Genomic DNA, 9,424 nt, shown 5'->3' on the forward strand with positions numbered 1-9,424 from the left:
TGCGTGACGGACGCGAGGATTCGCGTCGAGCATTCGTCGGTGGTTCCCGACAGAAAATATAGGTCTTTTTTGCTTCTCGAAAGCGCATTTGAAGCGTGGCAGCGCAGCCACTCTGGGGAAAGGCACAGCAGCTGATCTCTCGACCGTCCCAGCATCCCCGCCGCAGCAATTGCCTGTGTGCACTTGCCTCTTTCTCCGACTCCCTCCGGAGTCTCTGTTTGACAGAGTCGCTCGAGACAGCGCAGCCAGAGGACCCGAGTGCCTGGAGCCGCGACTTTTAGGGGGATGCCCCCCATGTGCACTGGAAAACCCGGCTGTCTGTACAGCCCACATTGACTTCGCGCTTGACCTTTCACGCGACAGTTCTTTTTTTCGACCACAGAGGCCTAGCGAAACATGGGGTTTCCGCGACTCCTTGTGTCGCCGGGCGGGGGCCCCGGCAGTTGGTAAGAGGCCGCCCGTTCTTTTGAATCGAGAAACAGAGCACTGTGTGTGCTCGACCTGATCGATGTTTGTGTGTGAACCATGTCAGAATGTGTATAGTTTTCGGTGTCTCCGAGAGTCTCTGCTGCAGTTTCGGATTCCACCGCTCGATTTTTATTCTTTTCTTCGCGGCCGCGCGCCCGGAAAAGAACGGGATCCCCTGCCACACGAGGTGTAGGTTCGCATACCGCGGAGAGGCGTCGTCTCTCGCGACCGCCTCTCTCCTGTCGGCGTATCTCCTCGAGCACCTTTCGCGGAAGCATGCTTCTTCAGTGTCTGTCTTCGACCCTGCGGCGCTCTCCATGCACGCGTTTCTCGTGTTTTTTTTCCCGCGGAATGTTCAAAGCTCACTGCGCCCTTCTTCCATCAACTCTCACTACACCCGGTGCCGCGCCTGCTCTCGCCCGGACCCCCTTTTGACATGGCGCCGCTTCCCCACGCTGAGACGCGGGAACCCCCGTCGTGCGAGGCCGACAGTCTCCGCTCGGACTCTCCCTTGACTGCCCCCTGCAGCTGCTTCCCCGTCGCGAAGCGGCTCCGACCAGACCAGCTGGAAGGTGGAGCGCTCGTCGAAGTTCAGATCTCCGACCGACTCCACCTGCCGCTCTCGTCTGCCTTTCTCGCGCCCAAGAGTCTCGAGGTAGAGAGCGACGGCGGGCCCCCCGCGGAGCCCTTCGCGGCTCTCTCGGGTATGCAGACTCCTCGCGGGGAATCGCCGCGCGACCGCGCCGTCCCGCAGCGCCGGCCGAGCTGGAGCAGCTTCAAGCGCCCAGCGGAGGACGTTTCGGACCTTCTGTGCAAGAAGAGCGCGAGTCTGCTGTCCCCGAGTGTCTCCTCGTCTCCGGTTCTGGGCGCGTCACAGCCTCAGAGCCTCAGCGCCTCAACTTCCCGCGCACAATCCCGTCTGAGCTCTCCCGCTCTGTCTCCGGAGGAGGGTGGGAGTCTCTGGGCGTCGCCGCGATGCCCGCCTTCTCTGTTGCGGGGCAAGCGGAATCGGACGAGCTTTCTCTCCGGAGAGGCGCATGCACTCCCTCAGAACGTCGAGACTGTCCCCGACCTCTCCGACTCCAAACTCTCTCACCTCACTGCGCTGCCAGGGCGTCGGGACCCCTCGGATCCGAGCGGCTCGCAGTGGTACTTCCTAGACGCAGCTCTCGGGCGCGACGGCGCTCTGCCCTGCCCCCGGGAGGAGGCTGGATGCGTGTCGAGCCCGGAGCTCTGCGTCTCGCCGGGAGAGGCTGAGCAGGAGAACAAGCTCGTGGACGAGGAAGTGGGGAGCGTCGCTGCAGCGAAGGCCGTCGGAGCGTCCTCCCCAACGCCATCCCTCTCGCAAACGACGTCGCACGGGGGCGAGGACGAGACGCTGTTGCCGGCGCCCATGTTGTCTCTCCTCCACCAGGCGCCGAGTCCCTGCCGCGGAGCCGCGGGCTCTCTCTCGCCGTGTCTCCAGTGCTGTGAGTCTCCGCCGTCGCGGAAGCGGATTTTTTCGCGAGACCCATGTTTGTCGCTCTCGCTCCTCTCACCTTCGTCTGAGAATTTCTCCTCGCCGCCTGCGCTGTTTGCCAGTGGGGACCGTTCGCGCTCCTGGGTCGCGAAGAAGTCGCCCTCCTTCTTCGCCCCTTCTCCATGGGGCTCTCCCAGCACGGGCCTTCTGGCGACGCCCGCGAGCAAGGAGCTGCAGCAGGACCTGCGCCAGCCACTCCTCAGGTGCACATGCAGCGTCGCGAGCACTGCCGCGCCTTCTCCTCAATTCGGCAGCCAACACAGCGAATTTTCTGTGAGTTCCGCGGGCTTCTATCCCGCCAGTCCACTCGCGGGTCGCCCCGACTCCCAGAGTCTCCCCTCAGTGGACTGGTCTCCCTGTCTCTCCTCTCAGGACGAACTCGGGAACGACCCCACAGGCGAGGCGACAGCCGGTCTCGCGACCGAGGGCCCACCCTGCCCCATAAACGGAGACTGTCTCTGCCGGGGGAAAGCCCCGCTCGTGGTGCCCCTCGGCGCCCTGGCGCGTCTGGGGTCTTGCACCCTCGAGAAGGACGCCCTGACGCAGCAGGGGCGACCGGCGGACGACTGCGCGGAGTCAGCGCTCATCAGCGAACTTGGAGACAGGGAGGACAGCCGTCTGCTCTCCCTCGCGGCCGGTCCTCAGAGTCCGCATAGTCCGCCAGGCCTCGATCTCCCCACCCCTGGGCGACTGGCGCTCGGCCCCGACGCCTGCAAGGCTGTGGAGTCCGAAGTCGCATGCAAACCCGCGGCCTGTCCTCAGCGACGCCTCTCCGGAACTGCGTCTCTTGAGGCTCACGGCGACCATTTCCAGCCGCAGCGCGACCGAGAGGACTCCTCACGTTCCTCCGACCTCCGAGAAGCAGCTTCACGCCCGCAGACTCCAGGAGTGCAGCGTCCAAGCTTCGAGACAGACGAGTCCGCGGCTCTGATTGGCGGCGCGCCGCGGAGGGGCCCAACGTGTCTTCTGCCGCTTGGTGCCTCGCCCGAGAGTCTCCGAGAATTTCAAAAGCCTGTCCTGCCGCTGGCGCCCCTCGAGCGCGGGAAGGCTGCGCCGGGGCTCCTGCTGCTCCCGAACGCTGCCTGCGAAGAGCCTGCAGACGTGGACCTCATGCACCGACGCGTGGAGCTCGCAGCGGCGGCGATTCAACGCGCAGCCGAGGAGGCAAAGAAGGCCGCCCGCGAGGCCCTCGCGAAGGCCGCAGCAATGGAGGCGGCCTCGCGCGCCGCGGCTGCAGCCAGAGACGCCGCCGCACTGGCTGTCCAGAGGGCTCTCAGCGAGCAGAAGCTGTTTACGGAGTATCCCGACCTTGCGCGGAACATCCACGAGGATTTTGATCTTTTCTGCACCTCTTCTGCTCTCTTTGGAACCGCCAGTTCTTGTCTGGAGCTCGACGAGAGCAGCGAGCAAAGTGCTGTCGCGGGAGACGGGGAGGGCGCGGGCTCCCGGGAGCACAGCGAACAACCTTCTGGGGTTATGAGCGCCAAGGAAGACAAGGAGAGGGCGCGGTGGCTGCTGGAGAGGAAGAGGAAGTGTGGAGACTTGTCAGAGAGAGAAGCAACGGAGATGTCGACCCAGGCGTGCACAGAGACGCTGTCTGAGCAAAGTTCTCAGGAGAGCGCTATCGCGGGAGGCACCGAGTTCGGCAGCAACGAGTTCGGCGGCAACACATGCACCCGAGAGGACCTCCAGGGTGGGTTCGAGGCGACGGGAGGGATTGCCGGGGGTCTCAGGACAGAAAAGACTTTCCCTGGGGCTGAGGCAGGAGCGAAAGTGGAGGGGCAGGCTGCGCGGAGACGGCCGACGCGGATGGGGAAGCACCTCGTCTTGGGCGAGGGGCGCCTTGGCAAAGTCATCCTGGCGGAGGAGAGAGAAACGCGACGACCCGCGGCAGTGAAGATGATCGACAAACGCATGCTGCGCGGCGCAAACGTGGACCAGCAGAACTTCCGACAAGAGGTTGAGGTGCACAGGTGAGGAGCGGAGAAGAAGGTGGAGACTGCAGAAGCAGAGAGGGCGGCCGGGATGGTGACGAACGGATGGGGAAGGGGAGCGGAAGTGTCAGGGGAAGTTGGTTCGAGGCCTGAATGGGGCCGCCTGCTGAGACACAAGACAAGAAGCGAAGGGCTGGCACAGCTGCGAAGTCGCGCTGCATGGAGTGCGTTCTTCGTCGCATTTTCAGTCGCACTGCGTCAGCGAGAAAGTGGAGAGCGATGTGGGTTTCTGAGTCTGGAAGAAACTGGAGAAAAACGCTTTCGCTCCTTTCGTTGCAGGCGCCTTCCGGCTCATCGAAACATCGTGGGCATGCGCGACGTGTATGAAGACCGAGACACGCTGTACATGGTGATGGAGCTCTGCGATCGCGCGAACCTGCTGGATAAAATCGTCGAGGAGGGCCCGCTGGAGGAGGACCTCGCGCGGAAAATCTTTCTCCAGGTATCCCTTGAATCAGAGCTGACGCAACAGTTGACTCTAGTGTGTTCTCTGAACCAAAGGCGAAACATCTCTGAAAAATACGAGGCGAGATGGAGACGCTCAAAGTACACGCGCTGTGCTTCTCTGCGCTTGTCCTTGACTTCTTTCCACCTTCCCCTCGTGGCGTCTCCTGTACATGAGAATCCGTCCAGTCCACGCTGACCGCTGACTCTTTCGTCAGTCTGCGTCTTCACAAGACAGGTCCTGTTCGTTCTTGGGCATATACGACTTCCGAACCGCCAGTACGGATTGGTGGAGAGAAACCACGAAGCACAAAGTTCAGCTGCAGCGGGGTCTTGCTGTTTGAGTGCTGGCGAGTTCAGTGGGAAACTTCCAGATTCAGAGTTATTCAGTCACACACGATTCATAAGAAAACAGACACACGGTCTCCCGTCGCATGTTGAGGACGAAAACCTTCCAAGTCTGCCACGCAGATTCGAAACGTCCTAGGTGGATGCCTGACACTCCGCTCAACGCAAGCTTGACTACGTAAGGATTTATATATATATATATATATTTATATATGTATATATATGTATATATATGTATATTTATATGCATATGTATATGTGTATACAAGTACATTGTAGGGAGCGAAGAGGCTGGGTCGCACTGGCGTTCAGTGACTCTCACATCGCGGGCTTGTTTGCACGTGGGCGGTGTCGATTTTTTCCAGATCCTCGCCGCGGTGATGCACTGCCACCAACACAACATCGTCCACCGGGACTTGAAGCCGGAAAACATTTTATTTGTGCTGCCGAGTTCCCGCGAGGAGGCGCCCAATCTTGCCTGTACCTGCTGCGGCTCTCACGCTTCGCTAGAGAGACACTTGAAGAGCCACGAGGCGTGTGGCGACTGGAGAGACACTCCCCGCGGCGAGCTGAGTCCGTCGCTGAAGTCGACGCCCTTCTGCTCGCCGGCGCTGCCCCCTGCCCTGCCCGCGGGTCCACGGCGCGGGCCCGGGTCTCCCGGCTTGGAGCCCAAGGCGGTCGCGGCGTGTGGGGACTGTCTCTGCGACTGGAGCCTCGAAGGCCCGCGGGGCGAACCGCAGCCCTGCGCCTGTGCGCGCAAGTCGCCGCTCTGGAACGCCACGGTGAAGCTCACGGATTTCGGGGCTGCCTGTGCGTCGGCGAAGGGCGAGCTCCTGGGCACCGCGTGTGGAACGGTTCACTATGTGAGTTCTGAAAAAGTGGAAGGAAACGGGTCACTGGAAAGACGGTTGCGTCAGAGGCCGTGTTGCGATTTTTTGGAACGCGAACGCTGAGGACGGCGAGAAGAGAAAAGGCGCTTCTCCTTTTGTCTCCGTGGCGTTTCTTTTCTCGTGTGGATGGCGAGAGGCCTCAGGCTTGGGCGAGAGGAGGGACGGGGGTTCGTTAAACGCGCAGTAGAGAGCGTATTCCTGGATCTTCACGAGACTGTGAAAACGCCGCCGGTCTGCGTGCACCAGACCGCTAAGCTGGCAACGGCACTGCTTCTAGGAGGGAAGAAGTCGACGACAGACGCGTTTCGGGGTACCGGAGAAGGCTTCCTCCAAGTTCGTTTTGACTTGCACTCACGCTGGTTTCTCGTGTTCCCGTTTCAGCTGGCGCCCGAGGTGTTGATGGGGAACTACTACGACGGCTTCGCAAGCGACGCATGGAGTCTTGGTGTCGTTCTTTTCACGATGCTCGCCGCAGCTCCGCCTTTCAACGGCCCGACGCATGCAGAGCTCACTCGGCAAATCACACGAGGTAGGCAAGCCTTTCAGGGCCCGCAGCACGAACCAGATCGGTGCAGCTCGCCTCCGAGTTCCTCCTACGTCAGGAAGTGGGGTTCCTAGTTCCTAGGTTTCTCGAGAGACCCTTTCGCTGCGGAGTCTCCGGAAGAGTCAGGAGTCGCGAGACGTGCAGCGCCAGTCAGGTCACAACTGAATACAGAGCCTGTGTCGTGACACATGACAAAGTGGAAGTCCAGAGCTCTGGAGACCGTCTGTGTATGACGCGCCCTGGAGACACAGAGATGGGTTGCATAAGCAGGCGCGAGGCGGCCCTCGCAAGTGCTTCGGTGGTGTTGTGTGGGGAAGAGTTCTCTGCATGGTGCGAAGCGTCTTTGTTTCTCTGCCCGGGGGATAAATAAAGCGGTCGACGTGGACACGAGTGAAGAACTCGTCGAGAGACGGTGGACGCTTTGTACCTGTCCTAAGCCATGCGCCTTGAATCCGTCTCGCATTCTTTCTTCGTCCTGCATGTAGCTGAACAAACCGTCGTGAAAGTGCTCTTTTCACTCGCTCCGTGTTTGAATCCCTCCAAAGGTAGATACACTTTTGCGTCACAGTGGTCGTTGTCCAGAACGTGGAAAGAAACGCAACTGTAGAGGAACTCGAGACTTGTTTTTTGGCTTCAGGCGAGTACCACATGACGGGGCGAGCGTGGTGGCGTGTCTCCTCGGAGGCGAAGGACTTGATTCGTCGGCTGCTGGTGGTACGACCCCAGCACCGGCTCCGCGTGGAGGATGTAGTGCACCATCCGTGGGTGGTGCGAGCGGCGCCTGCTGCCCTTCCGTCTTTTTTCCTCGACAATCCACACTGTCTCGCCTCGCTGGCGGCGGCCGTCCAGGCGACGCCCAGCCCGAGTTTCGCCTGCACTTCTGCCTCGTGCTGTCTGCATGCGCATGCACAGCAAGTCCTGGGAGGCCCCTGCCTCTGAGAGGCCTGGTGCGGGTCGAGCTGGGAAGTTGATGCTCGAGGAAGACGGGCCTGGACTTCGATTGGCAAGTTTTCAGGCTCGATGACTTTCTAGGTTTTGCGTGACGCTGCGACGGTTCGCGTCATGAGTGTTGTGCGGTTCTCGCCGGATCCAAATGCGGAGTGGGGTACCGCAGAGGAGATCTACGACTATGTGGGGCGTGCAACATTCTCGCCAGGGGAATCCTGGCGCGCGTCGGGGTCGAGGGCGAGCCGCGGATCTGTCTCTCTCCCAGAGCAGCTCTTTCGAGCGATGTCCCGCGAGCCTCGAGGAGCGTCCGAGGCCCACAGAAAGAGAAAGGACAGTTACATGTGGGGTGCTGTCTAGGGCCCGGTGTGTCTCTCGTCACACGGGAGGCTGTGGTAAAGCCGCGGCCCCCCTGTTCCATAGACGCATTCCAAAGGAAGCATTTCAGTTGCCTGCACGGCAAAAGTCTCTCGCCGACGCGAGTGTTTGTCGCCTGACAGACGCTGCTCGGTTGAACCTGACTGCGTTGTGCTCCAGACAATGGCGCCAGAGGGAGAATCGAAAAGGTTTCGTAGCGAGTCTCGAGACTCCTGCTCTCGCCCCGTCTCGCGAAGCCGGGACCGGAGACGAGAAGTTGAACGGTTCCTGTGCTCGCAGCAGACCGAGGCTAGGGTCTTTTAAAGCGTGCGTGCAGTCCTTCTCTAGGAGAATGCCTGGAGAGGCCAACACGAGGTGGACGGGAAGAAAAAAGCACGAAGGACGGCATTTTTTGGTGAGGATTCGTGGGAGGGTCTCAGGAATCGATAACCAGATAGGGGCAAAGCCCCAAGGGAGAAGCAAAGGAGGCGGGGGAAGGCGAGAAGAGATCCGTGCGCGTAGCGGCAAGGTGCAGGGAAGGGCGCTAGCGTTTGCGGGGGAGCCAAAGTGCATTCCGGACGCAGAGCTGAGGAAAGACCAGGAACGATCGCGACTCATTGCGACAGTCGCAAGAAGCGCAGTGCGGGGAATGCGGGGTGTTCTGTGCATCCATATCTGCTCGCCGCGAGCTGGAGCGACACGTGCGGAGTGTGCCCAGCTCGTCTGTTCGTTCTTTTTCTCATCGAGCCCGAATTCCTCGTCTCTTGGAAGAAACTTTCCTGCCCTTTCCGTCCTCTCTTCTCTGCCTTGAGACGGCTCGAGATCCTCGTGTGTGCGACATGTCACGCGTTTCTCGGATCCGAGCCTGCTCGAGGCGCGCGCGCGCGACTTTTGGACCTTTTGTGCCCTTGTTGCTTTCGAGGTGCATGCGGAAACGAGCCGCAAGTGTGGAGGCTCCTGTGCGGGCGGCTCTCGCCACGGCGCGTGCGCGTCCCGGCGGAGCCCCGCGAGCCACAACACATGCACGGACACGGCTTCCTTCTGTCTCAGGATCGTGTTCTTTGAATGGCCAGCACTGTCTCCTGAAAGCGGGGCCTTTTTTGGGGGTCGAAAACGCGCGCGAGGCTGTGTCTCTGTTTACACATTGACAGCACCGAGAATATTGCTCGACCGATTCTCTCAGAGGTTTGCGGATGCGACATCCGCCACCTCTGTCGCGAATCCTTCCTGTCTGTGTCGCTACTGACCGTGTCATGTGCTCGGAGTGTGTCTTTCACTATGGAAGCCCCCGGCACTGTTCCCTTACGTGTTGCGCATGTTCTCTGGATTTGCGACTGCGCTCCGCGTCGCGGGGCTGCTTTCCGGGGCAAGCCCTGCGCGTTGGTGTTTCTCTCTTGAAAGGTTGCGTTGTCGTATTTATGGTCCACGTTTTCTTTCGAGAGCAAAGACTCTCGGGGGGACGGCGCGCCGCAGTCATGTTTTATGAGTTTCGCGTGCTCCTGAGGAAGCGAGGTGGCTAAAAGCCATTTTCGACGTGCGTGCTGTCTCGACGCGGTGTCTGCGTCCGCGCTTCTCGAGTATAGCGGAGAAAAGTGTGGGTGTGTGTGTCTTCACTTGCTCGCACACACCGCTCGCGTTGCATCTGTTCTCGTGAATTTTCCTTTTTCCGCGGTTTCTTCCACTCACTTCTCTCGCGGAAAACCACCTTTCCGAATCCCGAAAAACCACACAAGTCGACTGTGCTGCGCCAGCTGGGCGTGCGCGGTCCGAGACCGTCTCGACCGAGCTCCACGGCACAAAGCACTTCATCTCACACTCTCATTTCCACGTTCTGTCCTCCCCGTTGTGTCGTGTGTTCTGTGTGTTAACTGTGTGCATTTATGAGTCACCTATCTGCAAATGTCTACCCACACAC

General features: G+C 60.4%; 1 protein-coding gene across 1 annotated transcript; it reads left to right on the forward strand.

The window, feature by feature from the left end:
- Positions 1-864: 864 nt before the first annotated feature.
- On the forward strand, positions 865-7,238 carry TGME49_306480 (CAM kinase, CDPK family). The gene is made up of 5 exons (XM_002370369.2): positions 865-3,960; positions 4,261-4,423; positions 5,139-5,636; positions 6,045-6,192; positions 6,845-7,238. Exons 1-5 carry the CDS (start codon positions 905-907, stop codon positions 7,144-7,146), a joined length of 4,167 nt encoding a protein of 1,388 aa, XP_002370410.1. The 5' UTR covers positions 865-904; the 3' UTR covers positions 7,147-7,238.
- Positions 7,239-9,424: the final 2,186 nt, after the last annotated feature.

The sequence above is a fragment of the Toxoplasma gondii genome, chromosome IX, assembly GCF_000006565.2.
Source record: "Toxoplasma gondii ME49 chromosome IX, whole genome shotgun sequence".
Classification (NCBI taxonomy): Eukaryota; Apicomplexa; class Conoidasida; order Eucoccidiorida; family Sarcocystidae; genus Toxoplasma; species Toxoplasma gondii.

What these genes read in the sequence shown, in the direction of transcription:
- TGME49_306480 (XM_002370369.2), top strand. Translation starts at nt 905, where the DNA reads ATGGCGCCGCTTCCCCACGCTGAGACGCGGGAACCCCCGTCGTGCGAG. An exon ending in CAAGAGGTTGAGGTGCACAG is followed by an intron (nt 3,961 to 4,260) that starts GTGAGGAGCGGA and finishes CTTTCGTTGCAG; the next exon opens with GCGCCTTCCGGCTCATCGAA. An exon ending in CGCGGAAAATCTTTCTCCAG is followed by an intron (nt 4,424 to 5,138) that starts GTATCCCTTGAA and finishes GATTTTTTCCAG; the next exon opens with ATCCTCGCCGCGGTGATGCA.